A 24063-nucleotide genomic window follows, 5' to 3' on the forward strand; every position below is an offset into this window, starting at 1 on the left:
CCAGAGAGCTGTGGGTATTCCATTGTTGCACATGTTGAAGATAAATTGAAAGGGTTATGGGGATAATGCAGGAAAGTGGAGTTGAAGTAGATCAGCAATGATCCTATTGAACAGAGGAGTGGGCTTGAAGGGCTGGTGGTCTCCTTCCACACCAAGTCTTTCCGTACAACTGAAGTCCCTCATCTTGATACTATTCCAGTAAATATATTCTGCACCCTCCCCAAGCTCACATGCTTCATAAAGTATGGTGGCCAGCATTGAACAGAATATTCCAGCTAGGTTCCATTACATACTGTTCTAGGAAACTATCGCGGATACATTCTATAAACTCCTCCTCAAGGCTGCCTTGACCGACCTGGTTAAACCAATCGACATGTAGGTTAAAATCCCCCATGATAACTGCTGTACCATTGCTACATGCATCAGTTATTTCTTTGTTTATTGCCTGCCCCACCAGAATGTTACTATTTGGTGGCCTATAGACTACTCCTATCAGTGACTTTTTCGCCTTACTAATCCTCATTTCCACCTGAATGGATTCAACCGTATCCTCCATAGCACCAATGTCATCCCTTACTGTTGCCTGGATGTCATCCTTAAAAGCATGTTTAAGTAATGGCCACTAAATCATAGTCATTCACAATGATTTGCGCCATCAACTCATTTACCTTATTCCGAATACTACGAGCATTCAGGTAAAGTACACTTTTGTTGGCTTTTATACCTCTGTTTTGAATCTTAACACCTTGATCAGTAACCTTTTCTAAGTTTTTCCTCTTAACTTGTCTCCTAATTTTCCTCGTTGTTGAACCCATATATTCATGTAACAACCTGCCACGTCGCTTTCCATTTGTTTTTACTTCCCGTTTTATTCCTTTTAGTATTACTGGTACTGTTCACTGAGCTCCCCTCAGTCACTGTATCTTGTACTGTCGCCCTTTTGATTTTTGACTATGGCTTCTCTGCCTTACACTTTTCCCCTTACTGCCTTTTGTTTCTGTCCCTGTTTTACTACCTTCTGACTTCCTGCATCGTTTCCCATCCCCCTGCCACATTAGTTTAAACACTCCCCAACGACTCTAGCAAATAGCCCCCCTAGGACATCAGTTCCAGTCCTGCCCAGGTTTAACCCGTCCAGTTTGTACAGGTCCCACCTCCCCCAGAACCGGTCCCAATGCCCGGAGGTGGCAGCTCCTTATCGACTTCTTCGAGAAAAGTTAAGATGTCAGCAGTGGGGGGTTAAAATGGGGAGGCAGGGGAGTTTGGAAGTAGGGGGCGGGATGGTGGGGGATTTTGTTGAGTTTGTTAATTGCAGCCCTGTTGGTTTGTTTGATTTATTATTATGTTTGTTGTGATGCTCTCTGGACAACACCACTGTGTACTTCCCCCCTGTCTGTAAAACAACGACTTCTCTGTTTTCTGTCTTTATAAAATAAATAGAAGCAGACCAGCTATATGCTTGCTGCTTCATTGCCTTCTGCCCCTTAAACTCATCTAATCCTAAACATGTTGTTTAATTCCTTTCTCTCTCTATCTAAATTCCTTTAAATGAATCTATGGTGTTCAACTGAAACCACTCTTGTAGTCACGAGTTCTACATTTATCTGACCTTCAATTCAAAAGAATCCGATGCTGAGCAATTAGTGAGGCGAAGGCCATAACATCGGCCCACTTCCCCTCCAGAAGCTCCGGCACTTTCGGCACTCCAAAGATCGCCACCATGGGGTCCGGCTTCACCTCTGATCCCACTATCCTCGATAAGGTGCCAAACACGCCTCCCAGAACCTCTCCAACTTCCCGCAACCCCAAAACATGTGAACATGATTCACTGGCCCCCGCCCACACTTAACCCATCCTATCCGTTACCCCCGGGAAGAAACCACTCATTTGTACCTGTGCACCACTTAAACTGGATCAAGTTCATTCTAGCACAGGAGGAAGTTGAGGTCATTCGCCGCATCGCCTCACACCAGAGATCCCATCCTATTTCTCTCCCCAACTACCCCTTCCACTTCTGCACAATCCTTTCCACCAGTGCCTTACCCTGCTCTCCCAATCACGTGTATATGTCCCGATCCTGCCCTCCCCCACTTCCATCTGGGAGCAGCAATTTCTCCAGCAGTGGTAGTTGGTGGAACGTCAGCAGCTCCTTTCGTGGTAAGTCCCGCACTTGCCAGTACCTAAACTCACTCCCTCTCGGCTACTCAAACCTCTCCCGCAGCTCATCCTACCCAGTGAAAATCCCCTCCGAGAACATATCTCTGACCCGATCCAATCCCTCCTCTCTCCAACGCCTACATCCCACCCATCCCTCCCGGCTTAAATCTGTGGCTACCATACAGTGGCATCAACAGCGACATCTGGTCCAATTCGAAGTGTCTCCTCAGCTGATGCAAAACCTTAATAGCTGATTCCACCATCGGACTCCCCATATACCTCCTCCGGGCAAATAGCAACGGGGCCGTCACCAGGGCCTTCAAACCTGAGCCCCTACTGAACGCCTCCTCCAACCTGATCCAAACAATGCCTCACTTTCTCTACATTCGTTGCCCAATAGTAGTGCATCAAGTTCAGAAGTTCCAACCCCCCCTTTCTGCCTCAACCTTTGTAGCAGAGTTCTCAGCGCCTTCCCTGCCCACACAAATTCCGAGACCCGCATCTCCACCTTCTGGAAAAAGGCCTTGAGGGAGAAAAATCGGGAGGGTTTGAAAGACAAACCGGAATCTTGGCAGCACAATCATCTTCATCACCTGCACCCCCCCAGCTAACATCCAGTGCAACATATCCCACCTTTTTAAGTCCCCCTTGACTTCTCCCACTAACCCTGTCAAGTTCCACCTATGCATTGTGGCCCACTCAGGTGTTACCTGAATCCTCTCTGCTCTACCAAAACTGCTCTCTTGCCAACTTAAATGGTAACACACCCCCAGGTTTTCCTCCACCCTGCCGTGTTCACCGGGAACACCTCACTCTTCCCTACGTTCAACTTGTAGCCGGAAAAAGCCCGAATCTCGCCCACACGCCCATAATTCTGACCATACTTTCCAACTGTTGCGACAGAAACAACAACTGGCCGTCAGCATAGAGTGATACCCGGCGCTCCCGACCCCACCTCGCAATCCCTCGCCACTCAGCCGAAGCCTGAAGGGGCATTGCCAAGGGCTCGATCGCCACGCAAATAACAAAGGCGACAGCGGGCCTTGTATCCTTACGCAACCCAAAATATCCTGAACTCGTTCATTCGAGCACTAGCCATGGGGGCCACATACAACAATTGAACCCATGATACAAATTTCAGTCCAAACCCAACCCTTACCTAAACTTCAAACAGAAACATCCACTCTACCCGGTCAAATGCCTTCTCCATGTCCATGGACATAATCACCTGGCTCCCGTTGTCTTGACGGAGTCATAATTACATTTGGCAACCTCTTCGTGTTACTAAAGAGCTTCACAACCCGTTTGGTCCTCCGAAACCACCTGCTCTAACCTGCACCCCTCTAACCTACACACCAACACACCGAAAGGCCTGTACTGTGCTCTACAGTTCTATGTTCTAACACCTTCGCTAGGAATTGCACGGCCGTGTTTAGCAACAAAATGGGCCTGTAGGACCCACACTGCAGTGCGTCCTTCCCCTTTTTTGGGATCAACAAAATTTTTCTTTTAAAAAAAAAAAAAAAAATATATATATATTTATTAAAATTTTTTTAACACAATTTTTCTCCCTTACAAACAATAACCCCCCCCCCACTCGTAACAAAAAAAAACCGAGAAATCGCGCAGAGCAAGATATATACATGGCAAAATGATATATTTACACAGCTTTGTACACTGGCCCTCACCCGTACGTGCCAGTTTCCCCAACCCTTCATGTTGTCTCTTGCTCATCCACCCTCCCAGGCAGACCCCCCCCCCCCCATCCGCCTCCCAGGACGTCTCTTTCCCCCCCCCACCCCCCCAAGGTTGCTGCTGCTGCTGACCGACCTTCCTCGAACGCTCCACGAGATAGTCTAGGAACGGTTGCCGCCGCCTGTAGAACCCCTGCGCAGACCCTCTCAAGGCAAACTTTATCCTCTCCAACTTTATGAACCCAGCCATATCATTTATCCAGGACTCCAGGCTGGGGGGCTTCGCCTCCTTCCACATTAGCAAGATCCTTCGCCGGGCTACTAGGGACGCAAAGGCCAGAATGCCGGCCTCTTTCGCCTCCTGCACTCCCGGTTCATCCACTACTCCAAATATTGCTAGCCCCCAGCTTGGCTTGACCCGGACTTTCACCACCTGAGATATTGCTCCCGCCACTCCTCTCCAGAACCCCTCCAGTGCCGGGCATGACCAAAACATATGGACATGGTTCGCCGGGCTCCCTGAGCACCTTCCACATCTGTCCTCCACCCCAAAGAACCTACTCAGCCTCGCCCCCGTCAAGTGCGCTCTGTGGACCACCTTAAATTGTATCAGGCTGAGCCTGGCACACGAGGAGGAGGAATTAACCCTACCTAGGGCATCAGCCCACAGACCTTCCTCGATCTCCTCCCCCAGCTCCTCCTCCCATTTACCCTTCAACTTTTCTACCAGCGTTTCCCCCTCTTCTTTCAACTCCTGGTGTATTTCCGACACCTTGCCCTCCCCGACCCGTACACCCGAGATCACCCTATCTTGAACTTCTTGTGCCGGGAGCAACGGGAATTCCCTCACCTGTCGCCTCACAAAAGCCCTCATCTGCATATATCTAAAGGCATTTCCCGGGGGTAACTCGAACTTCTCCTCCAGTGCCCCTAGGCTCGCAAACATCCCGTCGATGAACAGGTCCCCCATTCTTCCAATCCCCGCCCGATGCCAGCTCTGGAACCCCCCCGTCCATCTTCCCCGGGACAAACCGGTGGTTAACCTTGATCGGGGACCACACTGATGCTCCCATTGCACCCCGGTGCCGTCTCCACTGGCCCCAGATCCTTAGCGTTGCCGCCACCACTGGGCTCGTGGTATACTTTGTTGGCGAGAGCGGCAGCGGTGCGTCACCAACGCCCCCAGGCTCGTTCCTTGACAGGACGCCATGTCAATCCTCTTCCATGCCGCCCCCTCTCCCTCCATAACCCACTTGCGGATCATCGCCACATTTGCTGCCCAGTAGTTGCTCCCCAGGTTTGGCAGCGCCAACCCTCCTCGGTCCCTACTGCGCTCCAGGAACCCTCTCCTTACTCTCGGGGTCTTATTCGCCCACACGAACCCCATAATACTCCTACCTACTCTCTTAAAAAAGGCCTTAGTGATCACGATGGGAAGGCACTGAAACACAAACAGAAACCTCGGAAGGACCACCATTTTGACCGACTGCACTCTACCCACCAGCGAGAGCGGTAACATGTCCCATCTTTTGAAATCCTCCTCCATTTGCTCCACCAACCTCATCAGATTCAGTTTATGTAGGGTCCCCCAACTTCTGGCTGTCTGGATCCCCAGGTACCGAAAGTTCCCCTCCGCCCTCCTCAGCGGTAGGTCCACTATCCCTCTTTCTTGGTCCCCCACCTGTAATACAAAGAGCTCACTCTTCCCTACATTGAGCTTACAGCCCGAAAACTCCCCAAACTCCCTTAGAGTCTGCATGACCTCCACCATCCCCTCCATTGGATCCGCCACGTACAGCAACAGGTCATCCGCATGTAGCGACACCCGATGCTCTTCTCCCCCTCGGACCAACCCCCTCCATTTATTAGACTTCCTCAATGACATGGCCAATGGTTCGATCGCCAATGCGAACAACAGGGGGGACAGGGGGCACCCCTGCCTCGTCCCTCGGTACAGCCGAAAGTACTCTGACCTCCGCCGATTTGTCACTACACTCGCCACCGGGGCTCTGTAAAGGAGCTTAAACCAACTGATAAACCCTACCCCGAACCCAAACCTACGCAGCACCTCCCAGAGGTACTCCCACTCTACTCGGTCAAAGGCCTTCTCCGCGTCCATAGCTGCCACTATCTCCACCTCTCCCTCCTCCGATGGCATCATTATCACGTTTAAGAGCCGCCGCACATTGGTGTTTAGTTGCCTGCCCTTTACAAATCCCGTCTGGTCCTCGTGGATTACCCCCGGGACACAGTCCTTGATCCTCGTGGCCAGCACTTTTGCCAGCAACTTTGCATCCACATTGAGGAGCGAGATTGGTCTGTACGATCCACATTGCAGTGGGTCCTTGTCCCACTTTAGGATCAAAGAAATTGTTGCTTCCGACACTGTCGGGGGCAGGGTCCCCTCCTCTCTTGCCTCATTAAAGGTCCTCACCAGTAGCGGGGCCAACAGGTCTGCGTACTTCCTGTAGAACTCCACCGGGAATCCGTCCGGTCCCGGGGCCTTCCCCGCCTGCATGCTCCCCAAACCCTTGCTCAGCTCCTCCAACCCAATTAGTGCCCCCAAACCAGCCACCTCTTGTTCCTCCACCCTCGGGAATCTCAGTTGGTCTAGGAATCGTCTCATACCCTCTTCACCCGCTGGGGGCTGGGATCTGTACAGCTTTTCATAGAAGGCCTTAAATTCCTCGTTTATTTTCGTCGCACTCCGGACCGTGGCTCCCCTTCCATCTTTGACTCCCCCTATTTCCCTCGCTGCCATCCTCTTACGGAGCTGGTGTGCCAGCATCCGACTAGCCTTTTCCCCATACTCGAAGGTTGCCCCCTGCGCTTTCCTCCACTGTGCCTCCGCCTTCCCCGTGGTCAACAGGTCAAACTCCGTCTGGAGCCGTCGTCTTTCCCTCAGTAATCTTTCCTCCGGGGCCTCTGCGTATCTCCTGTCCACTCTCAAAATCTCCCCCACTAACCTCTCCCTTTCCATACCCTCTGTCTTCTCCCTATGAGCCCTAATGGAGATTAGCTCTCCCCTGATCACCGCCTTCAACGCCTCCCAAACCACCCCCACCCGCACCTCCCCGTTGTCGTTGGCCTCCAAGTACCTTTCGATACACCCCCTCACCTTCCCACACACCACCTCGTCCTCCAGCAGTCCCACATCCAGCCGCCACAACGGGCGTTGGTCCCTCTCCTCTCCCAGCTCCAGTTCCACCCAGTGCGGGGCATGGTCTGAAACGGCTATGGCCGAATACTCCGTCCCCTCCACCCTCGGGATGAGCGCCCTACCCAGAACAAATAAATCAATCCAGGAGTAGGCTTTGTGTACATGGGAGAAGAAAGAAAATTCCCTGGCCTGCGGCCTTGCAAACCGCCATGGGTCCACTCCCCCCATCTGATCCATATACCGCCTAAGTACCTTGGCCGCCACCGGCCTCTTTCCAGTCCTTGATTTGGAGCGGTCCAGTGCTGGATCCAACACTGTATTGAAGTCCCCTCCCATTATCAGGCCTCCTATCTCCAGGTCCGGAATGCGCCCCAACATGCGCTTCATGAATCCTGCATCATCCCAGTTCGGGGCGTATACGTTTACCAACACCACCCACGTCCCTTGCAGCCTACCGCTCACCGTTACATATCGCCCTCCATTGTCCGCTACAATCGTCTTGGCCTCAAATGACACCCGCTTGCCCACCAATATTGCCACCCCTCTATTCTCCGCGTCCAGTCCCGAGTGGAATACCTGTCCTATCCATCCCTTTCTTAACCTGACCTGGTCCGCTACCTTCAGATGTGTCTCTTGGAGCATGACCACGTCCGCCTTCAGTCCCTTTAAGTGTGCGAACACTCGAGCCCTTTTCCGCCGACTAGCCATCTCCTTTTCTGGGCCAGTCTTGTGTCCACGCCTCCCTCACCCTCCAGTCCCCCAGATGGGGGACCCCCGTCCCGACCACCTCTTCTGTGCCCCATTCCCTTTCGGCCAGTGCAGCAGCAACCCCCCCCCGCTAGACCCCTGTCTAGCTTTTTTGCTCCCCCCATGTCACTCCCGTAAGTCAGCTGACCCCTGCTGACCCCGGCTTCCCCCGCCGTCCCATTGACCTCCCCGTGTGGGAGTCTCCCAATCAATATGCATTCCTTCGTTCCCCTTCCCGCCTTTCTTCCCACGCGCGGGAAAAAAACCCGCGGTTTCCAAAGCCCGCTCCGCCCCCTCTGGCGCAGCTCCTGTCGCGGCCTTGTCTCTCTCCCCCAGCCCATGTAACATTTACTGCGCGTGATTGACACCCTATATACAACAACCATCACACATCAAACATCCCCCCCACCCTCACAAATCCTCAGTTAGAGTCCAACTTTTCGGCTTGTACAAAGGTCCACGCCTCTTCAGGCGTTTCGAAGTAATAGTGTTGGCCCTTGTATGTGACCCACAGTCGCGCTGGCTGCAGCATTCTGAATTTCACTTCTTTCCGGTACAACGCCGCTTTGGCCCGGTTGAAACCTGCTCTCCGCTTTGCAACCTCCGTGCTCCAGTCCGGGTATATTCGGATCTCTGCATTGTCCCACTTACTGCTCCGCTCCTTCTTGGTCCATCTCAGGACCCACTCTCTGTCCATGAACCAGTGGAACCTCACCACCATCGCCCTTGGCGGCTCATTTGCCTGGGGCTTCTTCGCCAGCACCCGATGTGCCCCGTCCAACTCCAGCGGCCTTGAAGGGGCCTTCATGCCCATCGTCGCCTCGAGCATCGTGCTCGCGTATGCCCCGGCATCGGCCCCCTCCACTCCCTCAGGGAGACCCAGGATTCGCAGATTCTTTCTCCTCAACCTGTTCTCCAGGTCTTCGAGTCTTCCCGCCCACCTCTTGTGTAGCGCCTCATTCTGCTCCACTCTCACCGTCAGGCCCACGAGCTCGTCCTCGTTCTGACTGACTCTTTTCTGTACCTTCTGGATCTTAACTTCGTGGGCCTTCTGGGTGCTCTGGAGTCCTTCAATTGCCGAAAGCATAGGTCTCCTTGCGCATCTCCTCGCGCTGCTCCTCGTAGCAGCGCTTGATGAACTCCTGCAGCTCCCCTTTGTCCCTGGCCGCCGCCATTTTGTTTTCTTTCCCTCGCTTCTCCCGTTGCTCCAGTGCCGCTCCTTTGGCCGTTACACTTCTGGTCCGTTTCATAGAAGTTGGAGGGGGACCTCTCTCTTCCCTTCCCCACGGATTGCGTCAAAAAAAAGTTCCGTTGGGGCTCCTCTAACGAGCCCGAAAGTCCGTGGTAGCGGGAGCTGCCGAATCGTGCGGCTTAGCTCCGCATAGCCGCAACCGGCAGTCCGGGATCAACAAAATTGATGTCTGCCATAACGGAGCCGGCAACGTCCCCTTTTCACTAAACGTACCCACCAGGTAGGGGGCCAACTCCATTGCAAATTGTTTGTTAAACTCTGCCAGAAAGCCATCAGGGCCTTCCCTGACTGCATCCTACTAATAAACTCTATCACCTCCCTCAGCCCAACAGTTCCTCCAATGTCTGCTTCTTCTCCACCTCCAATCCACACAGAAACTGCCTCATATCCTCCACTCTCTCCCCCCCCCCCCCCCCCCCCCCCCTCCGGCTCCGACCCCACCTCCCCCTTCTCCGCCCTCACCTGCAAAATGTCCCTGGACGCCGCCTGATGCCACAACCGGTGGGCCTGCACAACCGTGTGCTGCAAGGTGACCACCCCAGAACTGTAGTAGCCTGAGGGCCTCGCTGCCGTGGGCCTTCGCTGCTCTGGTGCCTGCATGAGGCTGCCAGTTGCCCTTTAAGCTGTGAAACCCAGATGTTGAGCTGCTCCAGCCACACTGCCTGTTAATGCGTTTGTTCAGGATGGAAGGATTATCACATGGAACAGGATGTGCACTCCATCAGACTCTGAGATCCTGCTCTGCCTCTTTATATCAGCCCACTAACCGGCATAACTAAAATACATTGGGTCCACTAGATACTCGCCAATCAGCTGCTCCTCTTGAACTGACCTCACTTACCCATTTAAGCATTAATTTTCCAAGCAATATGTGAGCTGCTTATTCTTCCTACAAAAGTGAACCACCTATCTTTTATCTATATTGCCATTAATTTCGTGATTATATGTCCGTTCTGCAATGTTATTTTGTCACATTCTTTCTTTAAATTGACCGCCCTCATTCTCTGTCTGTTAGCCAATGTTGTGTCTGTGCAGTCACTGCTCTTTTCATGGAATCAAAGAATCGTAGCCGCACAGAAGAAGGCCATTCGGCGCTTTGTCTCCTTGCTGGCTCTCCTAAGGAGTAATTCATGTAGTGCATTCTCCCCACCTCTCTATACATTCTTCCTTTTTAGGTATTTAGAACATTTAGAACAAATTAGGATATAGGAGGAGGCCCGTGTCCAAGGCCGTGTCTCCGTGTCTGTGCTGATCAAACAACAAGACAACCAGACAACCCCACACCCAGCCTCATCCCATTTTCCAGCATTTGATCCGTAACCCTCGAGGTTGTGGAACTTCAGTTGCAAATCCAGACTCCGTTTCAATGAGTTGAGACTTTCTGTCTCTGCCACCCATTCAGGCAGTGAACTCCAGACCCCCATAACCCTCTGGGTGAAAAGTAAAAGTATTTCCTCATCTTCCCTTTAATTCTTCCTCCTTCTTCTGGTACGATGCCCTCAGAGGGTGTTGGTGACCATGGATTTCCATCGGATTGGTCTGTGATGATGCCTTGGCAAAAGTGCCGCTGTGATTTGCTGTTGCCTTCTGCAGTATGGTTCACAAAGAACAAAGAAAAGTACAGCATAGGAACAGGCCCTTAGGCCCTCCAAGCCTGCACCGACCATGCTGCCCGTCTAAACTAAAATCTTCTATACTTCCGGGGTCCGTCTTCCTCTAAAGAACAAAGACAATTACAGCTCAGGAACAACGAGGAAACTCTCCCACTCTTACCGTCTGCCATCGGGCTTATTGGAAGGATTTACAGGCTGATGATCGACCTGTTTGGGAATGTTATGAAGGCACCTTCTATGGCCATCAAGTTCTGCCCAATACATCTGCACTGAATCTCTGTCTCCTCGTCTCTGACCTCACTGCTAAAGGAAATAGGCTCTTCCCATCCACTCCTCCAGGCTCCTCACAACCTTTTACACGCCAATCAAATCTCTCATCAGCCTCCTCTGTTCCAAGGAAAACAACGGCAGCCTATCAAACCTTTCCTCATAACTACAATCACAGGATTGTTATGGTGCAGAAGGAGGCCATTCAGCATATTGTGTCTGCACCAGCTCTCCATCATGACATTCCCTGTACCCCTGCACATTGTTTCTGTTCAGATAATCATCAAATGCCCCCTTGAATGCCTCGATTGAATCTGCCTCCACCACACTTGCAGCCAGTGCATTCCAGACCCAAACCACTTGTTGCAAGAATAAACTTTTTCTCCCATCACATTTGCTGTGTTGTAAATGTCTTTGCAATGTCCTCTTCTGGGCAATCTCCTCTGCCTTCTCCAGTCTTTTTTAAATTCCTTCACGTATGTGGACTTCAGTGGCTAGGCCAACACTTTTGTTGTTCATCCCTAATTGATGATGGTAGTGTGGTGGCGATCTATCTTCCCGAACCACTGCAGTCCCTGTGTGCAGATAAACCCACAGTGCTGTTAAGTAGAGTGAGGATTTTGACACATCGGTAGTGAAGGAATGGTAGTAAATTTCCAAGTCAGGATAGTGAATGGCTTGAAGGGGAACTTGTGGTGGTGGTCCCATGTTTCTGTTGCCCTTGTCATTCTTGATGATAGAGGTTTGAAAGATGCTGTCGAAGGAGCCTTGGTGTGCTCCTGCAGTGTATCTTGTAGATGCTACTGTGCCTTAGCAGTGGAGGGAGTGAATGTTTGTGGAAGGCGTGCCGATCAGGGCTTTGCCCTGGATAGTGTTCCGCTTTGTGAGTGTTGTTGGAGCTGCACTCCTATTGTATACCTTATGTTGCCCTATTATGCATTTTCTTTTCTTTTCATGTATTAAATGATCTGTTTGAACTGCACGCAGAAAAATACTTTTCACTGTACCTCGGTACACATGACAAAAAACAAATCCAATCCAGGCACTCCTCTCACTCCTGACCTGTGCCTTGAGATGGTGGACCAGGCTTTGGGGAGTCAGGAGGGGAGTTACTCGCCGCAGGATTCTTATCCTCTGACCTCCTGCAGCCACAATGTTTGTAAGGCTAGTCCAGTTACATTTCTGGTCAATGGTAATCCCAGGTTGTTGATAATAGGGAACTTAGCAATGGTAACTTCATTAAATGCCAAGGGGAGATGGTTGGATTCTCTCTTGTTGGAGATGGTCATTGCCTGGCACTTATGTGGTGTGAATTTTACTTGCCTCTTGTCAGCCCAAGCCTGGATATTTTCCAGGTCTTGCTGCATGGCTACCTCGGCATCTGAGGAGTCGTGAATGGTGCTGAACCTTGTGCAAACATGAATGAACATCACCATTTTTGACCTTGTGGTGGAAGGAGGGTTATTCATGAACAGCTGAAATAGTTGGGCCTAGGACTGTGATGTCCCAGGACTGAGACTATTAGCCTCCAACCAGGTATGGCTCCAACGAGCAGGCAGGTTTCCCTCTGATTCCCATTGACTTCAGGTTTGCCAAGGTTTCTTGATGCCACATTGGTCAAATGCTGCCTTGATGTCAAGGGCAGTCACTTTCACTTTGCCTCACATGTAAGTGTAATTATTGCTGTAATGAAATGACCAGAATAATTTTACTACAGGACTATAATGCTTTTTGAAAACCCGGGTTAATGCTGTGAAAAGTGGCAACATGATGAGCTGTGGAGAGGTTGCCCTGGTGGTGTTTAATTTAATTTATGGGCTTTTGCAGGAAGTCAATGGCTTGGCTGAGGAAATGGTCTTTCTCCCGGCAAGTGACCAGAAGAAATTTGAGAAACGCAAACCAAAAGAAGTGATTCTAATCGTTGGCCTGATTATTGGGGCTGCTCTCCTCTCGCTGATGATTGGGCTTCTTGTTTGGCATTTTCACTGTAAGTATATGGTACCTTTGGTTCAAAGCACTGCAACATCCAAGCATAATGCTCCTAGACACAAAGCAAAATATCCAGCAATAACTAGTTGTATTTAACATAATGAAACAACCCAAAGTACAACAGAAACATTCTAAAAACAAAATAGGAAATCAAGCCACAAGAGATATTCGGGCAGATGACCACAAGCTCAGCAAAAGGTATTTTTAAGTAGCATCAACAGGAGGGAGGCAAGGGAGAGTGCTATTGTGCCACGGGAGAGTGCTATTGTGCCACGGGAGAGTGCTATTGTGCCACGGGAGAGTGCTATTGTGCCACGGGAGAGTGCTATTGTGCCACGGGAGAGTGCTATTGTGCCACGGGAGAGTGCTATTGTGCCACGGGAGAGTGCTATTGTGCCACGGGAGAGTGCTATTGTGCCACGGGAGAGTGCTATTGTGCCACGGGAGAGTGCTATTGTGCCACGGGAGAGTGCTATTGTGCCACGGGAGAGTGCTATTGTGCCACGGGAGAGTGCTATTGTGCCACGGGAGAGTGCTATTGTGCCACGGGAGAGTGCTATTGTGCCACGGGAGAGTGCTATTGTGCCACGGGAGAGTGCTATTGTGCCACGGGAGAGTGCTATTGTGCCACGGGAGAGTGCTATTGTGCCACGGGAGAGTGCTATTGTGCCACGGGAGAGTGCTATTGTGCCACGGGAGAGTGCTATTGTGCCACGGGAGAGTGCTATTGTGCCACGGGAGAGTGCTATTGTGCCACGGGAGAGTGCTATTGTGCCACGGGAGAGTGCTATTGTGCCACGGGAGAGTGCTATTGTGCCACGGGAGAGTGCTATTGTGCCACGGGAGAGTGCTATTGTGCCACGGGAGAGTGCTATTGTGCCACGGGAGAGTGCTATTGTGCCACGGGAGAGTGCTATTGTGCCACGGGAGAGTGCTATTGTGCCACGGGAGAGTGCTATTGTGCCACGGGAGAGTGCTATTGTGCCACGGGAGAGCGCTATCGTGCAAGGGAGAGCGCTATCGTGCAAGGGAGAGCGCTATCGTGCCACGGGAGAGCGCTATCGTGCCACGGGAGAGCGCTATCGTGCCACGGGAGAGCGCTATCGTGCCAAGGGAGAGCGCTATCGTGCCAAGGGAGAGCGCTATCGTGCCAAGGGAGAGCGCTATCGTGCCAAGGGAGAGCGCTATCGTGCCACGGGAGAGCGCTATCGTGCCACGGGAGAGCGCCATCGTGCAAGGGAGAGCGCCATCGTGCAAGGGAGAGTGCTATCATGCTTTATGGAGGGAATTCTGGAGGTGGGGCCTTGATTGGATAGATAGATTGGGCATTGGTATGGAGGTGGAAATAGGTGGTCTTGGATATATGTTCGGAGTCTTACCTCTGGGTCAGATGTGACATGAAGACTGTGAACAGTCTGGTTCAGCCTCCGACATTAACTGGGGTGAAGGATGGAGCTGGAGAAAGCACAATTTGTCACGGGGAAGACGCCAATGGCATTGGTTTCCCAATATTCAGTTGATGCAGATTTCTGCTCATCCAGGGGTAGCTATCGGACAAGCAGCGTGGGAATTTGAGACCATGGAGAAGTGGTGATGAGATTCTCTGTTTGGGAGGCTATGTTTTCCCAATGGGAGGGGGAGGTGGGGGTGGGAGGAGGAGGGGGATGGGGGTGGGAGGAGGAGGGGGATGTCATAATATACACATCAGTATATGATGGTGCAGAGACACACTGGCTGACACACTGCAAGACCAATCAACACACAACACAGCAGCCAATCACCAGTTAGGGCACGGTCACTATAAAGACAGAGGGCACCAGTTTTCCCGCTCATTCGGGATGCAGCCTCTGAGACAGACAGAGCCCGCAGTCAGTAGCACAAACATCCACCATGTGCTAGCAGTATAGGCTGGTCAGGTTATAGGCTTGATCTTCAGTCAATCTAACATAGTGTCGACCCACAGTGCAAGTATGTTTAACAGCTCTTAGTTAAATACAATAGAGTTGTACTATTACAAGTGTTGGTAGCTTGTCTATGTTACTGCAGTAAACGCAGTCTCCACAGATCCAGAGTACCAACACATCATGGTACCAGTATGTGATGTTCGAGTTTAATAGACCTACCTTCAAGTGATCGGACTCGGACCAGCAATCAGCCATCCGGTAGTATGGACAGTGTCCGCCCTCCCCTGCCGCTCCGCATCACCGGCAACCTCAGTGCGAACTGGAAAATCGTTAAACAATGATTCCAGCTGTACCTCGAAGCTACAGACCTGGAAGCTGCTTCAGACGCCAGGAAGATTGCTCTCTTCCTTTCCACGGCCGGTGACCACGCCATCCATATCTTCAACTCTCTCACTTTCGCTGAAGGTGAAGACAAGTCCAAGTGCAAGACACTCCTGCTCAAATTCGACAGTCACTGTGACATCGAGGTAAATGAAAGTTTTGAGCGCTATTGTCTTTCAACAGCGTCTGCAGGGTCAGGATGAACCTTTTCAATCTTTCCTCACCCACCTTCACATCCTCGCGCAGTCCTGTAATTACGGCTCCACCTCCGACTCGATGATCCGTGACCAGATCGTTTTCGGTGTGCAATCGGACCCCCTACGCCAGCAGCTCCTCAAGGTTAAATAGCTCACCCTTGCGATAGCCATCGAGACCTGCGTTCTGCATGAACATTCCACTAACCGATACTTGCACATTCAAGCGGCTGAAACAGCGCGGCAAGGTCCCCACGAGGCAGAGCGGGTGCAAGCCATTGAACAACTCCAGGGCCTAAGCCTGGATGAGGGCGGCCATTTCGTGCACTTTTTGCGGGCTCCCACGCATGCGCGCACTGACCGAGGGGACGGCGAGGCCGAAGACTGCACTGCATGGGTGTGCACTACGTACGATCGCACCGCGCATGCGCGGTGGCGTACCGAACGTTCTGACGTCACGACGTACGGCAACTGTGGCTCCGCCCACTTAAAGGGGCAATGTCCTACAAAATCCCGACGCTGTCTCCAATGTGTCAAGCTTGGCCACTATGCAGCCCTATGCAGGTCTGCTCAACCTACTACTTCTCGTCGCTCCAACCAGCCACGCAGGGATGTCCGAACCATCCAGCTACCGATTCCGACTTGATTCCGGATCTTGTCACCGAGGACCCTAAAGCACCATTTTGGGTGGGCATCATCACCAAACATAAGATGCTCCAGAAGACAAAAGCCAAGTCTCTCCCAATATTCAGCATTGATCCGGACGACGAGTGGTGTGCCACCCTCACGGTCAACCGATCCCGCAACCGATTCTGCCTGGACATCGGCGCCTCAGCCAACCTCATTACACGGTCTGACGTCGAAAGCCTCCATGTCAAGCCTACCATCCTGCCCATCCGCCTGCCAGCTTCTGGACTATAATGGTAATGCCATTGCTGCCAGTGGCTCTTGCCAGCTTGAAGTGTCGCACCGGTCATAATGGCTAACATGCCATTCGAAATAGTGGGATCCACTAAAGCCTCCCTGCTTGGTGCTCAGGCGTGCAAACTTCTAAACCTTGTCCAAAGGGTTCACTCCCTGTCACCCGCTGACGCTTCCACATCTCAGGACGCTGACTTTCGGACACAGCTGAATGCCATCATCACCCGATGTATTCGAGGGCATGGGCACACTCCCATACACTTATAAAATCTTGTTAAAACCAAATGCCACCCCTCAAGGACCGCCTCAAGCAGCAGCTGCAGGATCACCAGGACGTAATTTCGAAAGTTACAGAACCGACTGACTGGGTCAGCTCTATGGTGTGCGTGGAAAAACCATCCGGCGAATTACACATATGTATTGATCCCAAGGACCTCAACCGCAATATTATGAGAGAACACTAACCCATTCCAAAGCACGAAGAACTCACCTGCGAGATGGCTCGCGCCAAATTTTTTACCAAGCTAGACGCATCCAAGGGGTTCTGGCAGATCCAACTCGACGCATCCAGTCGGAAGTTCTGCACCTTTAACATCCCATTTGGCCGGTTTTGCTACAACCGGATGCCGTTTGGCATAATCTCTGCATCGGAAGTGTTCCACAGAATAATGGAGCAGATGATGGAAGGTATTGAAGGGGTCCGCGTATATGTGGATGACATCATCGTCAGGTCTACCACCCTGCAGGAGCACATTGATCACCTCCAACGTGTCTTCCGACGAATCCATGAGCATGGCCTCCGCCTCAACAGGGCCAAATGCTCCTTTGGTCAAACAGAACTTAAATTCCCGGAGACCACATTTCACAGTTTGGCGTGCAGCAAGATGCTGACAAGGTATCTGCCATTAAGGCCATGAAGACACCGGAGGACAAGAAGGCGGTCCTCCGCTTCCTGGGCATGGTCAATTTCCTGGGGAAATTCATCCCTAACCTCGCCTCCCACACCACGGCTCTCAGGAATCTGGTTAAGAAGACGACCGAGTTCCATTGGCTCCCCGTCCACGAACAAGAATGGCGGGAACTCAGGGCGAAGCTGACCAAGGCCCCGGTGTTGGCATTTTTCAATCTGGCCAAAGAAACAAAGATGTCCACGGATGCCAGTCAGTCCGGCATTGGAGCAGTGCTCCTTCAACGTGATGACGCCTCCTCATGGGCTCCTGTCGCATACGCGTCACGTGCAATAACGCCCACCGAATAGCGCTATGCGCAAGTTGAAAAAGAGTGCCTGGGCCTTCTTATCGGAGTCGTCAAATTCCATGACTATGTTTATGGACTCCCAAAGTTCACAGTCGAGACAGACCACAGGCCACTAGTCAATATCATTCAAAAAGACCTTATCGACTTGACGCATTCTCCTTAAACTCAGGCGGTACGACTTCGAACTCGTTTACACCCCGGGTAAGAAGCTTATCGTTGCCGATGCACTCTCCCGATCTGTCACCACACCCTGCGACCCAGCGGGCTTCGTGTGCCAAATTGATGCTCAGGTGGCATTCGCCGCATCCAATCTGCCCGCCACGGACGAACGACTCATCCATATTTGTCGTGAGATGGCCAACGATCCCCTGCTCCAACGTGTCATGCGCCACCTGACAGACGGGTGGCTCAAGGGCCAATGCCATCAATTCTATAACATTAAAGATGACCTGGCGGTGGTAGATGGAATTCTACTAAAGCTGGACAGGATCGTCATTCCGCACAGCATGCGGAACCTCGTCCTTGAGGGCCACCTGGGAGTGGAGAAATGCCACCGACGGGCCCGTGAGGCAGTGTACTGGTCTGGAATCAACGAGGACATTGCCAACGCCGTTCTTAACTGCCCAACATGCCAGCGTTTCCAGCCTGCTCAGCCAAGGGAGACCTTGCAACCCCATGAGTTGGTCACGTCCCCCTGGACCAAAGTGGGCATCGACCTGTTCCATGCACTTGGCCGGGACTACGTCCTCATAGTGGACTATTTCTCAAACTACCCGGAGGTAGTTAGGCTACACGACCTCACCTCAACTGCGGTCATTCAGGCGTGCAAGGAAACCTTCGCTCGCCATGGCATCCCGCTCACGGTCATGGCCGACAATGGCCCGTGTTTTGCCAGTCAGGAGTGGTCTAATTTTGCCAAACTATACAACTTCACACATGTCACGTCCAGTCCCCATTACCTCCAATCCAATGGCAAATCTGAAAAGGGTATGCACATTGTCAAACGACTCCTGTGCAAGGCGGCCGATGCAGGATCCGATTTTTACCTCGCCCTGCTTGCTTACAGATCAGCTCCATTGTCCACCGGCCTGTAACCGGCTCATTTGTTGATGAATCGCACACTGCGGACAACGATGCCGGCCATTCATGTCTCGGACTTGGACAACCTTCTGGTCCTTCGTCGAATGCAGTTGTCTTGGGGCCCAACACAAATCGGCGTAGGACGCCCGCGCCACGGATCTCCCTGCGCTGGCTCCTGATGACGAGGTCGGTGTCCAACTTCCCGATGGCGGTTGGTCCACCACCGCTGTGGTGCTCAGACAAGTGGCCCCCAGGTCATTTTTGGTTCGTCTACGAGACGGCTCTCTTCTTCGCCGAAATTGGTGGGCACTACGACTCCTTCCTCGCTCGCCACCAGATCATCATGTCCTGCCCCGCCATCACGACGAACCCATCACGGACTTTGCAGATCTCCCTTTTGCTCTGCCACCCTCCGAGTCTGACACAGTCCCGTCCATTCCAGAACAGGCGGCCCCTGACCCACCCTTGAGGCGGTCAACCAGAATCCTCACCCCACCTCAGAGACTGAAATTATGAACTGCCTGAATTCATGGACTCTTTGAACTCATGAACTGATTGTTTCGTTACCCTGTTTGATTAACTCACTGGTTTGTACATACTGTTGTTCCAGTCATATTTTGTGTTACATACTGTCCATCTGCACTAGACACATTACAATGTAAATATCTTAGAGTTTCTGTACATCGCCCTGTAAATATGCTCGCATGTGCCACACATAGTTAGGAACATTCGCATACTACATTATTTATTGCCACAAACACACATTTATTTTAGAAAAGGGGGAGGAGGAGGCTGTCATAATATACACATCAGTATATGATGGTGCAGAGACACACACTGACTGACACACTGCAAGACCAATCAACGCACAGCACCCAGCAGCCAATCACCAGTTAGGGCATGGTCACTATAAAGACAGAGGGCACCAGTTTTCCCACTCGGAGAGAGACAGAGCCCACAGTCAGTAGCACAAACATCCACCATGTGCCAGCAGTATAGGCTGGTCAGGTTAGGCATAGGTCTTCAGTCAATCTAACATAGTGTCGACCCACAGTGCAAGTGTTGGTAGCCGGTCTATGTTACTGCTAAGGTAAACGTAGTCTCCACAGATCCAGAGTACCCAACACATCAGAGGAGGGTGGGGGAAGAGGAGGGGGGAGTATTGTTGGTGGATGGGGTGGGTGGTCCTTGGATTGACTTTGGAGGCGACTCCCTTGGTTCACGGCAAGGACCAGAGACCTGTAGTAATCCCTGCCCATGTGATTCCTGGCCCAGAGGACCAGAGAATCACGGAGGACCGGAGAATAGAGTGCCATGTGCACTAAAGTACAACCTCCGGCTGGCAGGCAGGCATGAAACTTAATCTCACCGCCAGCAGGGGTTCGAACAACGCAGTCCCGATTTTCGATTCTCTGCCCCAATCGGGGAGCCCGTTACTGGCAGTGGAGAAGCCATGTCTGTGTACATTGAGAAACAAACTTTGACTACTTCGACCAGTTTGTACTGGGGAAGAGCAGCCAGGGTGGGTTGTGATGTTGTTGTTCACAGATGATCCTGGACTAGCGAACCGTTTTTGCAGACGAAAACAGGACCCGTAATGGTCCAACAGATGTAGTCCACCATATCCCTTCCAGTTTGCATTTTTGGTCTTGAGGGAGGGAGTTGAGTGAGGGAGAGGTCATGGTTTTAATGGGGAACTAGAGCATTGAAGGTGGTGATGGAGAAAGTGAGAAGCTGCAGAAATGTGACGAAAGGAGGATTAATGGCTGAGCGGTTATAGTTTTGAAAGTGCAGTTTTAAGTGATTTGGAGAAGTGTTTTTCCAGGGGTGTGTTCAGAGGAAGTAGGATTGGGAGGAGGAACCATAATGGGCAGTGATCAGAAATGGCCGTATCTGTGATGCTCCTTGAATATTCTTTAAGCAGTCCCCCAGGATCGAGGGTGACTTGTTAGATGGGTGGTTGAGATGGCTGATAAGTTAGACATTGATCCGTAAACTCTGCCACGTGTGGGGTGAACGGTGAAAGAACAAAGAAAAGTATAGCACAGGAACAGGCCCTTCAGCCCTCCAAGCCTGCACCGACCATGCTGCCCGTCTAACCTAAAACTGTCTACACTTCCGGGGTCCGTATCCCTCTATTCCCATCGTATTCATATATTTGTCAAGACACCCCTTAACATCACTACCATACCTGGTTCCACCATACCTCCAGCAGCATGTTCCAGCCACCCACTATCCTTTTGAAATAAAAAAGCTTCCCTCGCACATCTCCTCTAAACTTTTCCCCTCGCACCTTATGTCCCCTAGTAATTGACTCTTCCACCCTGGAAAACGCTTCTGACTATCCACTCTGCCCATGCCCCTAATAATTTTGTAGACTTCTATCAGGTCATCCCTCAACCTCCGTTGTTTCAGTGAGAACAAACCAAGTTTATCTAACATCTCCTCATAGCTAATGCCCTCCATACCAGGCAACATCCCAGTAAACATCTTCTATACCTCTCCAAAGCCTCCCCATCCTTCTCCAAAGCCTCCCCCCAGAATTGAACACTATATTCCAAGTGGCCTAACTAAGGTTCTGTACAGCTGCAGCATGACTTGCCAATTTTTATCCGCAATGCCCTGGCTGATGCATGCCTTCTTGGCTACCTCCTCCATCTGCGATGCCACTTTCAGTAACCTCTGGATCTGTACACCCAGATCCCTCTACCTGTCAATGTTGGGTTTTGCCATTTACAGTATATTTCCCAACTATATTAGACCTTCCAAAATGCATTATCTCACATTTGTCCGGATTAAACTCCATCTGTCATCTCTCCGACCAAGTCTCCAATCGATCTATATTCTGCTGTATCTTCTGAAGATATTCGGTGCTTGGAAGAAACAGGCAGATGAGGTGCTTGGAGACTTGTGCACTTTCCCAACGCCTTGAATTTGCCTCTGCATACGTTATCTGATGCATCTGTCTAGTGCCGTCCTGAATGAACCTTCTCCATTTTGGTCTGTAATAAACTAGGGGCTCCCATGAGCCAGCAGAGGTTCACTAGCATTTAGAAGGATGAGAGGAGTTCTAATTGAAACACACAAAATTCTAATCGGGCTGGACAGATTAGATGCAGGGAAGATGTTTTCCCTGTTTGAGGAATCGAGAACCAGAGAAAATAATCTCAGGTACATGGTAGACCATTTAGGACTGAGATGAAGAAAAATCTTTACTCAAGAGGGTAGTGAACCGGGGGAATTCTCTACCACAGAATGCTGTGGAGGCCAAATCACAATGTATTCAAGGAAGAGATAGATTTTAAAAATAGATTTTAATGGCATCAAGGGGTATTGGGGAAATCGGGAATATGGAATTGAGATCGAGAATCAGCCATGATCGTACTGAATTGTGGAGCAGGTAAGAAGGGCTGAACGGCCCATGCCTGCTTCTAGTTTCGACATTTCTATGAGATGTTTGAGCTCTTCATCAATGCATTGAGGTCAGAGTACTGCTGTCCTCTTGGGCATCTCCTGCTGCAAGTCCTAAGTAGAACAATTGCTTTGGGAGTTTGATGCCAGACTTGGTAAATCCAACAGGTTTTGAGTGATGCTGCTCTTGCCTTGGGAGACGGTGTTGCTTTTGGACCTGATTTATGGCACCGGAGTTGGGTGAGGCCACGTGAGATGGAAGTTTAGTGGGTGGCCATGAAAGTTGACTGGGGAATTAACAAGGGGCGGGGGGGGCAGAAATCAATGGAGGATAAGAGGGCAGTTGAGAACACGGATGAATTGAAATTGAAAAAAATGTAACTCTTCAGATGAAAGGTCATTGATCCCGTTTCCCTGTTTCCCTGTCTCCGATGCTGCGAACTCTGCTGAGTGTTTGCAGCATTTCCTGTTTTTTCAAGTTGGGTAGGCCTGGTTGTGTCGCATTCATTTAGATCCGAGGAGTGGATGGGGAATAGAGAGAACAAAAAGATTCAGAGTTAAAGTCTAGTCCACTGCAGGGTAAGGTTGGTGTAGGTAAGTTGAGTCAGCAGGGAGCACGGGTGAACTGTTGCGCATGTTTGGAGAGCAGGTTTGGAAGGTAAGTAAAGTTCAGAAGCTGTTTGAAAGATAAGAGGCTGGATTCGCCGCCGGCGGGATTCTCCGTTGCACCAGCAGCGCACCCGCGCTCACTTGTCTTCCAGCAGAGTGGTGACGGAATGGGAAATCCCATTGACAGGTGGCAGGAACGGAGAATCCCACTGCCGGCGAGGGCGCGCCACCCAGTAAAACGCAGCTGGCATACGGGAGAACCCAGCCCGATATCTGAGGAAGCAGCTGTTGAGAAATTGGGAAATATTCCCATTGGAATGAAGATCCAAGACGTATGCAGAATTGGTTGCAGGGCAGAAAGTTGAAGAAAAAGTTGAGGTCAGCATAAAATCCAACTACAGAATTGAATTACTAGGATACAGGACAATTGGAGTCTGGGCTAAATACTGTGAATATGTTTGGCAGTGGTGTAGAATTAAAACTGATAGAGGGGGGGAACTTGAGAAATGCTAAATGAAAATCATTCTTATTGCCAACGACAGTTTGTATCTCTATTAGTTCGCCCAGATAATCGAATCAAGAAAATGTATAATGGTTATCTTAACATCACAAACCAGCAGTTCACTGAGGAACTGGAGGATTCGGAGTCCCAAGAATTTAAGAACCTTGCAGTTACAGTCGAGGAAATGGTGAGTTTATGCTTATACCAGCAAACATTCTCCGGACAGGTACAGCATGGGGTTAGATACAGAATAAATCTCTCTCTACACTATCCCCATCAAACATTTTCTGACTGAAAGCCTGTGTCCAGTGGGGTCGCACAGGAATCCATGTCTGGGCCTTTGCTGTTTGTGGTTTATATAAATGATTTATATATAATATTAGTGTCACAAGTATGCTTACATTAATACTGCAATGAAGTTACTGTGAAAACCCCTAGTCGCCAGACTATGGCGCCTGTTCGGGTACACTGAGTGTACCCGGGTATTCCTCGCTAGTAGCTCAGTGGGCTAGACAGCTGGTTTGTGATGCAGAACAAGGCCAGCAGCGTGGGTTCAATTCCCGTACCAGCTGAGAGTTCTGAATTCTCACTCTGTTTACCCGAACAGGCGCCGGAATGTGGCGACTAGGCGCTTTTCACAGTAACTTCATTGCAGTGTTAATGTAAGTCTACTTGTGACAATAAAGATTATTTATTTAAGAGGGAGAATTCAGAATGTCCAATTCATCTAACAAGCACGACTTTCAGGACTTGTGGGAGGAAACCGGAGCACAAGGAGAAAACCCACGCAGACACAGGGGAAACATGCAGACTCCACACAGACAGTGACCCAAGCTGGCAATCGAATCTGGGTCCCTGGCGCTGTGAAGCAACAGTGCTAATCACTGTGCTGCCGTGCGCCCATATGAATGTAGGAGAGTTGATC

General features: G+C 50.9%; 1 protein-coding gene across 1 annotated transcript in view; it reads left to right on the forward strand.

Moving 5' to 3' along the window:
• Window positions 1-24063, forward strand: part of LOC140398312 (suppressor of tumorigenicity 14 protein homolog) — a 141272-nt gene that overhangs the window by 51665 nt on the left and 65544 nt on the right. The window contains exons 2-3 of the mRNA XM_072486861.1: window positions 12718-12877; window positions 23195-23325. Coding sequence (XP_072342962.1) covers window positions 12718-12877; window positions 23195-23325 — 291 coding nt within the window. The remainder of the gene's footprint in view (window positions 1-12717; window positions 12878-23194; window positions 23326-24063) is intronic.

The sequence above is a fragment of the Scyliorhinus torazame genome, chromosome 21, assembly GCF_047496885.1.
Source record: "Scyliorhinus torazame isolate Kashiwa2021f chromosome 21, sScyTor2.1, whole genome shotgun sequence".
Taxonomy (NCBI): Eukaryota; Metazoa; Chordata; class Chondrichthyes; order Carcharhiniformes; family Scyliorhinidae; genus Scyliorhinus; species Scyliorhinus torazame.